Genomic DNA, 15,305 nt, shown 5'->3' with positions numbered 1-15,305 from the left:
CTAGAAAATAGTACCTCTCTGGTTATTTGAAAACAAAATTTTATTTTACTAGTTCGACACAATATTTGTTCTCGTCCTATAATTCAATGTGTTTTATTAACGTTGAAATTTTAAAGATGCTACATCTATGAGAAACATGAACTTTTCCTTTCCAACATTTGTAGCTTTCCATTACGATACAGTTTGGACTTTTAATATAGGTTATATCTGATAGATATTTAGCAATAAAATAGCACTCTTCAATTTTCTCTTTTTTCTTTCTTTCTCTTTTCTTTTCGTTTCGTTTCGTTCAGTTCGCATTAGTAGTCTGAAATGGAAGATATGACCAACGCTCTCTACTGGGTATATTAGAATGTATTTTGGATCATTACGTCCAACGAACACTACCGAATTTGCAGTCGAATCACGCGGAAACAAAGCATGTGTGTTAAACCTTTGACATTATCCTAGATATATCTCGGAGATCTACAGTTCTATTTGAAATTGAGTATGCTATCCATTATGAAAGTAACGTAATAAATATTTAAAGGATCGTCTATATATCCGAATAGTTCTGAAAAACTATGTAAAAACAAACATTATTTCTATATTACTGTTGGATTTCTGCAAACGGAACTTTATAATGTTAGGTTATTTTCTTACTACGTTTGAATTCCACAGTTTTATCTGTTCTCCCGTTACTTTTTCTTCTTCTCCTCTCCTTTCCTCTTCTCTCTCTCTCTCTTTCTCTCTCTGCTCATTTCTGAATCTCTGTGTAATAGACATTCATTGGTTTCAATTTTTCATTATGGGTGTTTCAGTTTCTCCCTACATCAACCTATGAATCTTGTTTCGTCTCTTTTTTGTTATTTCTTTTTATCTATACTAATACATGTATAGTTTGAAATAAGAATTGCGCTCATGTTGTTAGCTAATTTTAGTATGGAAGAGAAGAAAGGAGGTGAGAGAGGGGTCTCTTTACCTGACACGACTATGTGATAAGAAGATGTATATTTGGTGGCCTAACTGCACGGCGTTAGCTGTCGCAATGTTTTATGCGGAGTTTACCATTTAAAAGGCTGCTGTATTGTGATAAAACGAGACCTGAAGTATGATCATACGATAAATAGGGATGATGCTGATGTCACTTTACTGAATGTCTGTAATTTACTTTTAAACATCGGACACCCTGTAAAACAGAGCATACTCTGTCCCAAACAGATGATGTGTCACAAACGAGTTCACATTCTCATTTGTGGGAATATTAAGATATAAGTTAGTCTAAAAACATAACCTTTTATATTTAATAATATTGTGTGATATGCAATATGGCGGAATTCAAGATCGGTTCGAAGGTGACCCCACTCCAAGTCAATGCAATAATGCCAATTGTAACATTTTTTGCCTCCATCCACGCACGTCGTTATTATTGTTCTGTCCCAATACTTTTCACTAACCATGTATACAGCTCCACATGTGCCTTCTGACTGCAAAATTAAACTAATCGCTTTCACAGAATATTTTTCATACTATACTTTGATCTAGGGCTAGAAATCGAATTTTAGAACTAAGGGAAAAATGAATAATATATAAAGTAACGAGAACACAGACTCCGAAAGACGGGAGTGCAACCTTACTTTAATGGAGAATGACTTAAGTAATAGCATTTGTTGCAGAACAATCAACAACCAAACAAAACTTATATCACTATTCAAATTTCCTATTTGCTACTAATAACTACAGATATTTTTCCTTCTTTTGCACAAAACCATCAACTTACCAAAGGGACAATATACACTTGTGCATGCCCGATTTCCTCTCGTGCTTTGATCTCAGGCCTTTTAGCCGTGGAACCGGGCCCTTTTGACGCGGGGCCTTTTTCAGTCGGGACTATTTTACGCGTGGCACTTTCGACTCAAACGGTATTGGTGCGCGGCCGTTTTGACTCCGGACCTTTTGACCAGGGCACTTTTGAAACAGCGCCCTTTTGACGCGGGCTCATTTGTCGCCGAATCCTTACCCGGGCTCTTTCTACTCGGGGCCGTTTTGACTTGGACCCTTTTGACTCGGCCCCTTTGGTCGCCGAGCCCTTTAGACGCGGGACCGTTTTTGACTAGGGCAGTTTTGTCATGGGGCCCTTTCGCCCGGGGCTCTTTTGACTCAGGCATTTTGGTCCTCGCCCTTCTGGCATAGAATATATATTCACCAGCTGAAATGCGTTGGGGAGGGGGAAGTTATGAGTAAATAGATGTTCAACGATCCAGGGCACAGTAAAAATACTTACTTAAGTGGTCATATATCTTTCTTTCTCCTGATTTCCACTCTTGATCTCAGGCTCTTTAGCCGTGGAATTGTATTTACCGAGCGTTTTATCCCGGGGTCTTTTTGACGCGGGGCTTCTTTGACACGGCCTCTTTTAACGCGGGGCCTCTTTTGACTCGGGACATTTTGTAGCGTGGCCCTTTCGACTCGGGAACTTTTGACACGGGACAGTCTTCACCCGTGCCCTTTTGATGCGGTGTCCTTTTTCACCGGGCATTTTTAGATAGGACCCTTTTGTCGCGACGACCTTTTGACTTGGGCACTTTTGACAGCGGGGCCCTTTTGACTTGGACCCTTTTGTCGCCGGTCCCTTTTGACCGGGGTCCAGTTTACTTGGGCATTTCTGTCTTCGCCTTTTTGTCCGTGTCCTTCTGACAGAACTATATATATATATATATATATATATATATATATATATATATATATATCAACTCTGTGTGGGGCAGGGCAGGGGCAGGTATGATTAAATACATGATCAATGACCAGGGCGCAGTAAAATTTGTTACACCACTGATCATATCTCTTTCTTTCTCCTGATTTCCAGTCCTGATCTCAGGCTTTTTCGCCGTGAAATTATATTGCCGGGCCCTTTTGACGCGGAGCCTTTTGAGTCGGTCCTTTTTAACGCAGGGGTCTTTTGACTCGTCCCGTTTTAACGGAGGCCTTTTTGAGTCGGGCTTCCTTTCGCGCTGCCCTTTCGCCTGTAACCCTTTTGACCCGGGACCGTTTTGACCCGTGTCATTTTTGAGGTGAGGTCCCTTTTGACTCGGACATTTTTGATAGGGGCTTTTTGTTGCGACGTCCTTTTGATTCCGGCCGTTTTGACAGCGGGGCTGTTTTGATTCGGATCCTTTTGTCACAGGGCCCTTTCGACCCTTTTTATTCGGGTATTTCTATTCTTGTCTTTTGTCCGTGCCCTTCTGACATAGAAATATATATATATATATATATATATATATATATATATATATATATATATATATATATATATATATATATATATACCAGCTGAAATGCGGGCGGCAGAGGGAAGGTATGAGTTGGATGAACGATCAGGGCACAATAAAATTAGTTACGCCACTGGTCATATGTATCTTTCTCCTGGTTTTCACTCCTGATCTCAGGTTTTTTAGCCGTGGAATTGTATTTGCCAACCCCTTTGACGCGGGGCTCTTTTGACTTGGCTCCTTTTGACGCGGGGCCTTTTGCCGCGGGGTCTTTTTGACTCTGGTCATTTTGACGCGGGACCATCTTGATCTGTCCCCTTTTGAAACGGGGTCCTTTTTGACCCGGTTTTTTCGACATAAGGCCTTTTTGACTCGGTCTCTTTACTCACAAGGATCTTTTGACCCGTGTCTTTTTGAGGCGGTGTCCACTTTGTCCGTTTTTTTTACATAGGGCCCTTTTGTCTCGGACTCTCTTCTCGCGATGATCTTTGACCCGGCCCCTTTGACGAGGGGAACATTTTCACGCTGTGCATTTTCGACTCGGGAATTTTTGTCGCGGGGCCACTTTTGAACTTGCACTTTTGACGCGGGGCCTTTTATACCGAGCCCCGTTTTGACTCGGGCCTTTCTATCCTAGACCTTTTTCGGGCCCTTCTGACATGGAACCATATATATATAACGCAGCAGTTGAAATGCGTGGGACAGGGGGGGTATGAGTAATGGATTATCCAGGGTGCAGTAAAATTACTTACGCCACTTTTCATATCTCTTTCCTTCTTTTCCCTCTACATTATATCTGGAGATGTATGTTCTGACTAATAGGTTAAACTGGCGATTTTAAAAAGTAAGAGGATATACGCTATCAATGATAAACTATGACTTTTAATATATATAGGGCAATAAATCAAAAAACTCTATATCGGTCTTTTGCCCCCCCCCCCCGTTCGAAAAAAACCTGCGGGCGTTAGTGATTATCGTGTTGGTTAATGACTGTATTATATTGTGCTATACATGGAATAGATACTTCTGTGTTTTATTTAATAATAAGAACCTTATTTACATTTATTGCAACCCTTGCTTGACGACAGCGATACATACGTTCAGCATAAGGACAGTGAGACGAATGAAATAATTCACGCATACATTTAGGACTTAGAAAAGTGTCCTGCGAACATGTCGTGTTAAATTCCTGAAGAGTGAAAAGCGCTAGTAGCAGTTGTCAGCAGTTATTAACTTAACATATAAGAGAATAAAATGAAAAACTGAAAATACGAATCTTTTCAGAGATGATAGTGTACTGATGCTTCAAATCTTTTCCTTTGCTCCCTATATCTACGTTATTTCCCTAGTCAAAATAAAAACTGTTCAAAATTAATCACAATTTCTTATGCAACCATCCCTTCCTTGGAGTACTGCGCGGTCACATACCCGTCACGGCGATGTAAAGGCACTTTTGGCGACGAGGATACAAGGCTCTTCGCTGGCTTCCGAACAGTATTAACAACAATACTTAAAATCAAAACTTATGTAAAATTTACACTGACAGACACTAAAAATATCTCTATGATATCTCCTTACCTACGTATATTTTATAGATTACATTTTTACAATTTCAAGGTCATGTTCTGAGTTGTGATATTGCACTCCACATTATGGCAAATACAGTATATCAATGTTGATACCATCTTCAATCATGTCGAATTGAAACACGAAGTTTGCTGTTTTACACAAACATATGTACCGTAGCTACGAAATCTTGAAACGTGATTTTCTTGCACGAATGTCATACTTTGGATTTTAGCAAGAGTCAACAATACTCGCTCATTATAGTACGAGTGAAAATTATGATCGTGATTTCAATGATTCTTGTTATTTTGCTTTTAAATAACACATATATAAACAGAGATTATGCACACACACTGATTGATGAACTCAAAAAGCTTTTCTCATTCATATTGTAAATGTTGAATATGCGATTCACAAGTTACACGACAAACATCTAGTCTATAATCAAGTTCGTGACAATCTTCCTAGCATGCCAGATCGATATCGGACCACAACGGCAGTGATGCACTCACGCAATTCAAGCACTATTATAGCAAGTGGCGGCACAAATACACTAAATTTTAAACAGAAATGCCGTTGAACTACACAACGGGCTTAGTTCTATGAAAATCAAACACACAGAACGCTCTATGGCCTACAGAAGCCTTGCTCACTTCGACTAAACTACCTTCTGGTGGAAGTCTACGGTACTTAACTACGCATCTCCAAAAGAAAAAGAAAAAATCTTGAGAATATATTCCAGAAAAAAATATATTGGCAAGAAAAATTCATTACTGTTCGAATAATAAATTAATAAAATCGAGAACATCATTTTGACTCATCTGGTACGCATAAGTCCATTATTCAATAGAACCAGAATATTGAAGCCACTTAATGTAGTACATATCAAACAAAATATGCTTTACAGTCCTTAGACGCACCCTTTCGTACAGGATACTAGACTTATATGTAGGATGGATCATTTGGGTTGATACGGCCTTAAAACTTCAAAATTAATAGATACAAAACCCTGAAATTTCATACCATACAAATGTCAACTGGAGGAGATTACTTGATAGGATGCAATACCACTGGACTAACAGTATTACCAACTAACGTAAAGTCATAATTTTCCAACTGTATTAATCCTCAAGTGGTGTAGCGAATTTTTAGTGCATAGTTAGAGCCGTGAGGTTCATGGGATCTCTTACTAATTATTAAATATAAAAAGGAGCACAAGTACTTTTGAAAGACATGCTTGTTTTAATTATACATTGTAACTATAGGATATAACACACCATAGATATAATAAAGAAATATAGCAATGTGTATGGATATAACGTGCTCAAACCAGTCTAAGTTTTCTAATGTAAATAAAGATAGCTTTATATATGGCTATACTGACACTGATATGCAAATTAAAATAAAGGAACTCCTCAAAATTATTGTCAATGAAAGGTAAGGCATTTACAAATTTGTGAAATTTTTGAAATATATATTAGTTTCGCCAATTTTGCAAAGGTCTGTTCTACTTTACTTCTCACTGCATCACTGTCACTTTCTGACATGAAACATGTAACATGTAATTAACTTTCTTCTGTAGATTCAGAATCATACGCATTCACACTAGATAGACCAGGTTTGTCCAACATATTTAACGAGAAAAAGTGATTATAAAGTTTTCAAAATAAATAAAATATGAACACTGGCGAGCTCCTTCGTGTCTAAGCGGTTAGCGTACGCGCCTTTGGCGTGGGAGACCCGGGTTCGGTTTCCGGTGGGAGTTCATACAGTTCGGATTCCACGTTGATCAGTAGTCCACGTCTCATATAGCCTCACTGCTGAAACGGACATTAAAACTCAAAATTAACTCAAGTTATGAACACTGCCCTCGAACAAAATAGTAACACAATTAGTGACGTGTAGTCCCTGGGACTTTACTAACTGCAAGGAAACGTAACAGTGACGCTTAGACATCCAAACTCTACAGTTACTTGTAGCCAATTGCAAGCGAGAAAGGTAAGAGGAGTGGCACGTATTCAAGATCAATCGTCTGCTAGAGGGAGAAGAAAAAAAGGTGTTCGGCGTCCGTGGGACCTCACGTCACCAATTAAGGGTTAAATTATTGTTATTATTACAGACTAATAGAATTTAACATTTACATATCAAAGAAAACTTGCAATACCATATTTACTGTTCAGTATCATAAACTACTGTATAAGAAGGCTAAATAAGAACATCATCCAAATTTTGAAGCCTCTACAGCAGAAATAGTTCAAGTGGCACTGACGGGAAAATTCACATCCAAAACACGTTTGTCTCGAATACAATGGTTATGACAAAATATATTTCGAATAGTAAATAAAAAGGAATTTACAAGGAATTGAAAACTCGACAATTTGCAAATGATTTTATTTTGAGAAAATGCTAGGTTACTTTGGTCAGGTATAGAATCATTTCAGCGGATGAGCCTCAAAGAAATTCGGAAGTCGAAAAATAAGAACCACCCTACCCGAACACATATCAGACTCAATAAGAATCATATAATATTCTAAGTGTAAATCTTAACTGCTAAAGTTTACGTAATTAAGCAATATGTGATTCATGTTTGTTTTTTCTTTAGTTTGGCTTGATGAAGTGTACTTCCCAACTCAAAAGGAACGACTGAGAACGGCTGAACAGAAAACAAGAAAAACTTTGGAAGAACTTGGCTTGAAAGTACGTCCATCTAAAGCAGGACTTTTCTTGTGGGCAGACTTCAGAAAATATTTCCAATCTTCTCCAACGAAACAAGCGGAAATTGGTAATTTCTCTAGTCAAGTATTACAATATTTTCAATATTTTTCAACGAAGCAAACACAAATTTGTAATTCTTCTTACCAAAGTCTGTTTGATAATGGGAAAGGATGTTTGATTGACACGTTGATAAGAAGTTTCTGCTGCCTTACTGTATTTTGTTTTAAAGTTACATATAAAAGTAGTGCAACAAATTCCTAGAGTTTGCGATGATTTACGAAAACATGATACTTCAGCTGCTTCCTGGCCGTATGTTTGGCGCTTCGACGTAGCTTGCCACTGGTTCGATATCGGGCAGTCACCAAATACCTGTTCAATATTAATTACAGTAGTGATAATTCCAGTCAATTTTAAAAATAATGAGCAAATATCAATTACTAAATTGTATATGTATTTTTAATAAGTTGTACATGCTTTTAAAAAGCTATTTTCTGCTTGAAGTTATGGGAAAAAGAATTGTATAATCTGGTATCAACTTCTGCTGAGGGTTTTAGATGTAATAATATTAGTCAAAGCTTTCACATCAAAAATATTCCAGTACTATTTTTATTTCAGGTGTGTGTTTTAGCTCCTGGCAACATGAAGCATTGCACACTTATTGAATTTGAATCTATGCGGGTTTGTTGAAAGCAAGATATTCCCATCAGAAAATAATTTCACAGGTCAGATAAACAGTTAGCCTTCGACCTGATTTATCATAAATATTACATCTAGGTGCAGCTTGTAATGTTTATTCTAGTAATTTCGAAGGTTTTCTTCAAGAGCAGTAAAGTATGGTTATGAATGATTATTCAAAATACAATACAATCGCTACACTGTATAACTCTCTACTTCATCATCTTGTAATTTAATACTACAATAATGATGTATAACTTGTCTCTTTGTATTATTTTACAGCGCTTTTTCACAAGTTTATGGAAAATAAAGTATACATTGTTCCGGGAACCGAACTTCGCTCGTCAAACATCGGGTGGTTCAGAATTATATTCTCAGTACGGCCACATACATTGGAAGAAGGTATGATTTTCATACATTTAAATGCTTATGTGCTACCATTCTTGAAAAAGCATTCTCACAACCTGTCACCGAAATTCTGCGCAGAATCTTTTATTATGCCCTTCTGTAAATGAAAACTATCCCTTTAACATGTCTCCACAACCGTATGGAGATAGGTTCAGAGACCGAGATGGCTATAGCATGTTGCCGTCGGGAGATGATTTTGCCAAGAAACATGTGTTACTGAATTACGTTTTCCTGGAGTAATATTACCCAATTACACTGAAATTGGTTTATTGACACCATACTTAACACGTTCAGAGTATAACGCATGTTCGTACAGTTTTTTTTAAAAAAAAAAGATGTTACGTGTCAAATACAAAAACTTCCCGTGAAGTCTAACTCCATCTACCGGCAGTGTTTCAAGAGCACCTTATTTTTCAACGAGGAAATTAGCTATGTGTCTTAATGAAAATGCATTTCCGAGAATCATTCTCATTTGGATGTCGCAATTTCTAAAAACGTAGACTTTCATCATATGTTTTCTTAAGATTCACTAATGATCATTTATTATCTGTTCGTAAAAAAAGTTTCATTTCAAATTACAATCATGTACTATAAGTTAAAATAAAAACCGTCTGATTCCTTTCTGGATCCTGTACCTAATTTTCTCGTAAAATTCTATTATAATAGTAACGTGGCAAAAAGTTTAAAAATTGATTCTGCTAAGTTTTAATTACTAGACGACAATACTTTATGGCAATCGTCTCTCTCAACCAAGACTTAATGTCAGCAGTCTTAACAATGCTAAGCATTGCCACAATTATTGTTTTCCATATTTGTGGAAAGACTTGCAATATTATTTGAACAGGAAGTTTAAACTCAAGAATTTCCAGGATAAATCAATTTCTAATAAAAGCCTTATCATTGCATGGTCGCCACAAAAATTAAAATTCTATTATTTGCATATTAAACAAAGCTTGAAAAGTTTAAATAATATTTTTAGCATGTATATTCTTGTTAAATAAGTCCTTTTCTTACTAAAGTACTCTATAGTTTTTATACATAAGCTGAAATAAACTAAATAAATGTATTTATTATTAAGCTATTTCAAGACAAAATACTAATACAAAGACTAAACACAATATTAACTATCCTATGAAATATTAGAAGACTATAAACTTTTGAAAACTAAAGATTGGTAACTTTTTCGATCAAGATTATACAAAATAAATCCCAAATCTTTCAAATGGACTTCTACATTTAAAAAAATGTTCCATGTTGGAAGGTTATATAATAAGTGCATATGACAATGTTACTCAGAAATGATGGAATATACCATTGTCATTCTGGCAGAAGTCACTACGTAAGTCCATAATATTAAGTTTGAAATATAGCTGTTTCAAAGTTAAAAAAAACTATTTCTAAATTTGCTTTGGTAATATAAATTTGTGACAATATATGTTTATGTTCCTTGTAGTCTTTTGTACTCACTCCTGTGCATAACGTCTATGCCCTTTCGAAGTTCGTATTTTTTTTTATCTAAACATACAAATTTAGATTCGAGGAGTTAGTCATTTCTGTGAGAATCACGACAATATACAATTCGTTTTATGTAGAAATACATTTTTATAGAAAAATCGAACACACCAAAAATCTTAATGTTACAAATACAAAACTTATTAGTCAGAATGTACTTTTTTGCTTAAGAGTTTTCCAACCTCCTGGGTTTGAGTGACCATCTACTTTGGACCTATTATTTTGATACAAGAACTTTGCCACCAGGTGTCAGAGGTACTCGTGTATAAAGCACAAAATATAACGATCGCTGAATCCTGATCTAAGAGATAGTGCAAATGATAAATGTCATTAGAATTCTTAAATGGGCACACAAAAAGAAAATGCAAGCGCACTCTCGTAACCCATCACTGAAATTCCACACAGTATAACTGGTTTAGAAATGTAAAGGTAAGCAAGAAAGTTCAGTCGCCTTTTCACCCACCACCTTCGATATGTTACTTAAGACGTACCTGGAAGATCAAAAATAGTCCCCACCAGCATTGACGACCTTCTGTCAACGGTCTGGAAGGTCATGAATTCCATTGCGGTAGAACTTTCTGGGCCACGAAGCGAATAAAGTATCAAGTGCATTTTGCACCTCTACTAGGGATTTGAGCTGGCGTCCTCTAAGATGATTATCCAAAGAATGGAACAGATCCAGAGAGTACTGCGGATGCAATAGTGTTTCCATCCAAGGGTAGAATGGTGTCACGGGCCATCCTAGCCACATGGGGCTTAGTGTTGTCCTGTAACAGGAGGACCCCTTTGCGATTCAAGAGTGTTGGCACAATTTTGAGTTTATCTTGAACATGGCTCAACTTCTAACAGTATACAGTTGCATTGATGCTCTGAGCAGCTGGTAGCAGTTCCTGATGCACGATGCCGCGATCAGTCCACCAAACACACAGGATGACACAGGCTGTTTTGGGACCGGTTCATGGGATGACAACAATGATAACGGTGCCGTGAAGCTTCGTGCAGAATCCAGTTTTCATCACATGTTAACAACATGTCCAGAAATAGCTCCTACCTCAGATGAGACAGCAAAGAAAGACAGGTGTCTGCTCGCGTTGCTTTCAGGTCCGGAGTCAAATCATGTCGGACACATCGACCCAAGTTGCAATGTTTCCCAAGTTGATGGAGGTGCTGCCGAATGTTTTCTAAACTCACACTGAATTGTAGTCCGAGTTCCTCACATGTCTGGCCACTGTTCGCTTCAATTGCTGCCTGAACATCTTCATTTTGTACATGTGTTAATCTTATGGCATGTGGTGCATCTTTGAGTGTTTCGTCACCCTCCTGTAACCACCGCTGCCCTGTCAGCGTAATCACGACACTCAAACCAAAGGCCTGGCGTATCTTCCGCCCTGCTGCAGCGACGTTTGACCCCAGTTGGAATTCGTACAATATACACGCCCTTATGACACTCTGTGGAAGTCCCATGTTCACTCTGTCCTTACGCAAGTTCACGGTGTAACTAAACTCCCACAACCAGGTAGTATGTTGGATATACCCACACCAACAACTGACCTTTGGCTTATCTCCATTCGCACAGTGTGAGGGCCAATGGAACACAGACCTCCACAATAAGCAATAGAACTTTCTTGGTTACCTTTATACAATTGATTTTATGTAGAAATACATTTTTACAGAAATAAATCCAACACATAAAAATCTTCTTAATATTGCAAATACAGAACGTCAATTAGTTATAATGTACTCTTTCGCTCAAAGGCTTTCAACCTCCTGGATGTGAGTGACCGTCTACTTTGGACCTATTATTTTGGCGCAGGTCCGCAACCAGAGGATTGCTTGGGGGCCTGGCTTCCCTAAATGTTTCGTGGCCCGTCCAGACATCAACACAAAATGCTATTATTAATACATAAAACACAATTCAGATATTTGTAAAAGAATTTTTAATGACTTGCTCCCCCTAACATATTCACGCCCACCCCAAACTTTTGTGGCTGGTTTCGGGCCTGTTTTGGCACAAGAACTTTGCTGCCGTATGTCAAAGGTACTCTGTATAAAATTTCGTGATCGTTGAATTGGCTTCTGAGTGATAGTGCAGATGATATATATATATATATATATATATATATATATATATATATATATATATATATATATATATATATATATATATATATATATATATATATATATATATATAGGGTGTATCAAAACAACACTGACAACGTTTGCGAGGTGATTCCTGACACCAAGATAAGACAATAAGTGTAGAACAACCTGGTGCACAAATGCTTCCTTTTAGAGTTGTAGGCTGCCGGAAACATGAAAAAAAAACATGAAATTTGAGGGTTCATAGTTCATAGCCCCAAACCTGTGGGACTTACCGCAGTCAGGTCAAGACTTTATTTAGGAACCAGCATGTTCTCCATTCAAATATCAAAGCTTCAGAATCCCGCGGTACTTCCGCAACAATTTTTATAGGTGTAGTTGGTGAGTACTTCAAATTAAATGCCCGTGGCCAAACTCCTCTATAAAATTGTTGTCTGAGTACTTTACAATGCAAGCGCACTCTCGCAACTCGTCACTGACATTACACTCAGTATGACTGGTTTAGAACTGTTTAGAAACAGAGCGTTGGTACAAATGTGTCTTCAAGTATTTAAAAAATCCACCGATCTGTACTAGAAGCAAGTATTACATCTAATCCGTATCAGGTAGTGCGAATGCGTCCATAGGGAGCAAACGAATTAGGGAAGGTGCGTATAGATGCTGAAAAGAATACTCTATCTTTGAGTTGTTCTTTTGTTTATTTTCAATATGGTGGTGTGTTTCATGTTCGAAAACAGATCCTGTTTTAGTTGCTGCTTAAGGATACCAGCTGCAGTTGACTTAGCAGGAATAGATTAAGTAAAATAGAATCGAGTAGTCTATACTATCCATAAGCAATATAGAATGAAACATCAAGTATGAAAATTAGACATAGTATTTTAATAATTGAATGACATAGAACATTATACTATTGTTTCCTGTGTGTCTAACTTGATGGATCATCTCTTAAAGATAGTAAGACATAGTTACTTCTAATACAAATATGTGGTATAAGTATTAAATTGTATTGAAAGGTATTAACTCATACGTGGAAGTATTTTTATCTTTACAGATTAAGAATACGGATACATCATTTAAGCACACACTTGTTCTTGAAACATTATTCTGATATATTCCAATGCATTACACAGTAAACGTTTGTTGGAGCATGCCTATAATTCCACTTGGGACAATTTAAGTTGAGGGGTACCACTAGAAGTAGTAGTTCAAAAATTAAAGGTCTTTCCACAGTTACCTTCTACAGTCTTACTTTCTTAGTTTTTGCACTCCAACACGCCTGTAGGCTTGCATATATGCTATAAAATTGACATGTGTACACATATATTTGTTGACTGCATGAAATTCGAAGTCTTTTAAACAACATTGCTAGAATGTTACTCTCTTTAGTTGTTGTTATATCGTCACTGCGATATTACACATAACGATCACAAATAAGTGAATGATTCTGAAACAAATGATACTCGTTAGTGAAAACAAATATCAGTGGTCCCATCGGCAATCGAACACAGATCTGTGACTTTGAAGTGAGAATGGTAAAAGCTCAACCAGAAAAGCAATGAGGTAGTTCACCTCTGGTGCTTGGGGTCCCGGGTTCGATCCCAGCCCCCGCCAAGTGAAGTTTGTGGTGGGCAAACACCGTGCTTATGTGTTTTCTCGGGGTTCTCCCGTTTCCTCCCACTTTCTTCATTCCACCATTTCACCCATCTCTCATCATCACCGTCTCCTTTAGCCTAACCGGCATAACTGTGGGACGTAAAACTCAAATATTTCATTTCATTTTTCAAAGCAATGAGCTAGTAAGCACTATACCATTTGTAATACATTTTAATGTATAACATGTTAATTTTATTCAAATTACTAAGTCATTTGATTCAATAATAGGTTCTGTATAATAATAAAGAAATGTATTTGATTGACTTCTTTTTCATTCTCTTTCAGGGCTGCGTCGACTGAGCGAGGTTCTGAAGAACATAAGTTAAAATTAAGAAATGTGAAAAACTAAAAAAATTGTAATTTTAAAAATATTTCAATTACATTTTTATATAAATGTAAACCTTTATTTATTTAGTCCTTTTAGGATTTCTGCTTTTTTGAGAAAAAATTTAGACTTTCAGTGAAACACCTACTCCTTCCTTACTACTTATCGTAGAATCATGGTTCATACCTCGTTTTGTTTTCAGAATAGAGCATCCTTTCTAACCGTATCATTCGCGTGCCTGTATTATACACCAGAAACGGGGAAATGGGGGAAAACCGGATTTTCCCCCCAAAACTAAAACTTCTTCGCCCCTCTCTCCTGGGCCTGGATTCACGTAAGAATTGGATTTTTTTTAAAAAAAAATACCTAGTTATGTATAAATGCGTGTGCAAAAATTTCAATCTTGTATCTTGAAAATTAAGGGCGGAAAAAATTTTGAAAATCTGAAGGTAACCCATTTTATATATACTATGTGGCCTAAAGGCATGATTCAAACGCCATTTTCTTCAGTATAATGAGCCCTTTCCAACGGTACTAGTCACCTGTACATTTCATACACCTGAGACGGAAAATTTTGGAAAAACCGGGAATTTTTCTGAAAAATCATCCCCTCGCAATAGTTGCGCCCCTCGCGTCCGGGTCCGGATTTACGTAGAGATTTCGAAAAAATTTCAGAAATAGCCAAAGGTACAAAAAATCCGTATGCAAAGTTCAATGTTATATCATGAAAACTAAGGGCGTGGAACATTTTTGAAATTTGTTTTAAGAAAAACAAAAATTGACACGCATCCAACCCCACTTGGCCCCTCCAAGTCAACCATCCGGTTCCAAAATGCGTCTGATTTGTTCTATGGTCCATGCTTAACCTGACCAATAAAAAGAACTCGGGTTAAATACCTGTTATAGAACGTAAATACGCGGATAAAGACAACATTACTCTATGGTAACAACATTTACTATAAATCCTAAAAGGGTTAAAAGGGTCTGTGGTTTAAGCTGCTCGGGGATTCGTACCAGGGATTTACCTTAATTTTCATTCGTTTCCTAGTGATAAGTATTTGCAACTTATCACTACTGAATAACTAAGTATTTGCAACTTA

The 15,305-nt window shown here is 37.1% G+C and overlaps 1 protein-coding gene across 2 annotated transcripts in view; it reads left to right on the top strand.

Moving 5' to 3' along the window:
* LOC145681219 (1-aminocyclopropane-1-carboxylate synthase-like protein 1) overlaps positions 1 to 14,280 on the top strand; it is a 66,653-nt gene extending 52,373 nt beyond the window's left edge. For both annotated transcript variants that reach the window (XM_081752758.1, XM_081752757.1), the window contains exons 8-10: positions 7,417 to 7,596; positions 8,487 to 8,606; positions 14,166 to 14,280. In XM_081752758.1, coding sequence (XP_081608884.1) covers positions 7,417 to 7,596; positions 8,487 to 8,606; positions 14,166 to 14,206 — 341 coding nt within the window. In that variant the 3' untranslated portion in view covers positions 14,207 to 14,280. The remainder of the gene's footprint in view (positions 1 to 7,416; positions 7,597 to 8,486; positions 8,607 to 14,165) is intronic.
* The last annotated feature ends 1,025 nt before the right edge of the window (positions 14,281 to 15,305 follow it).

Source organism: Thermobia domestica, chromosome 3, assembly GCF_964235325.1.
Source record: "Thermobia domestica chromosome 3, izTheDome1.hap1.1, whole genome shotgun sequence".
NCBI lineage: Eukaryota > Metazoa > Arthropoda > Insecta > Zygentoma > Lepismatidae > Thermobia > Thermobia domestica.
The sequence above is the reverse complement of the archived record's forward strand: the minus strand, read 5'-3'. Positions and strand labels throughout refer to the sequence as shown.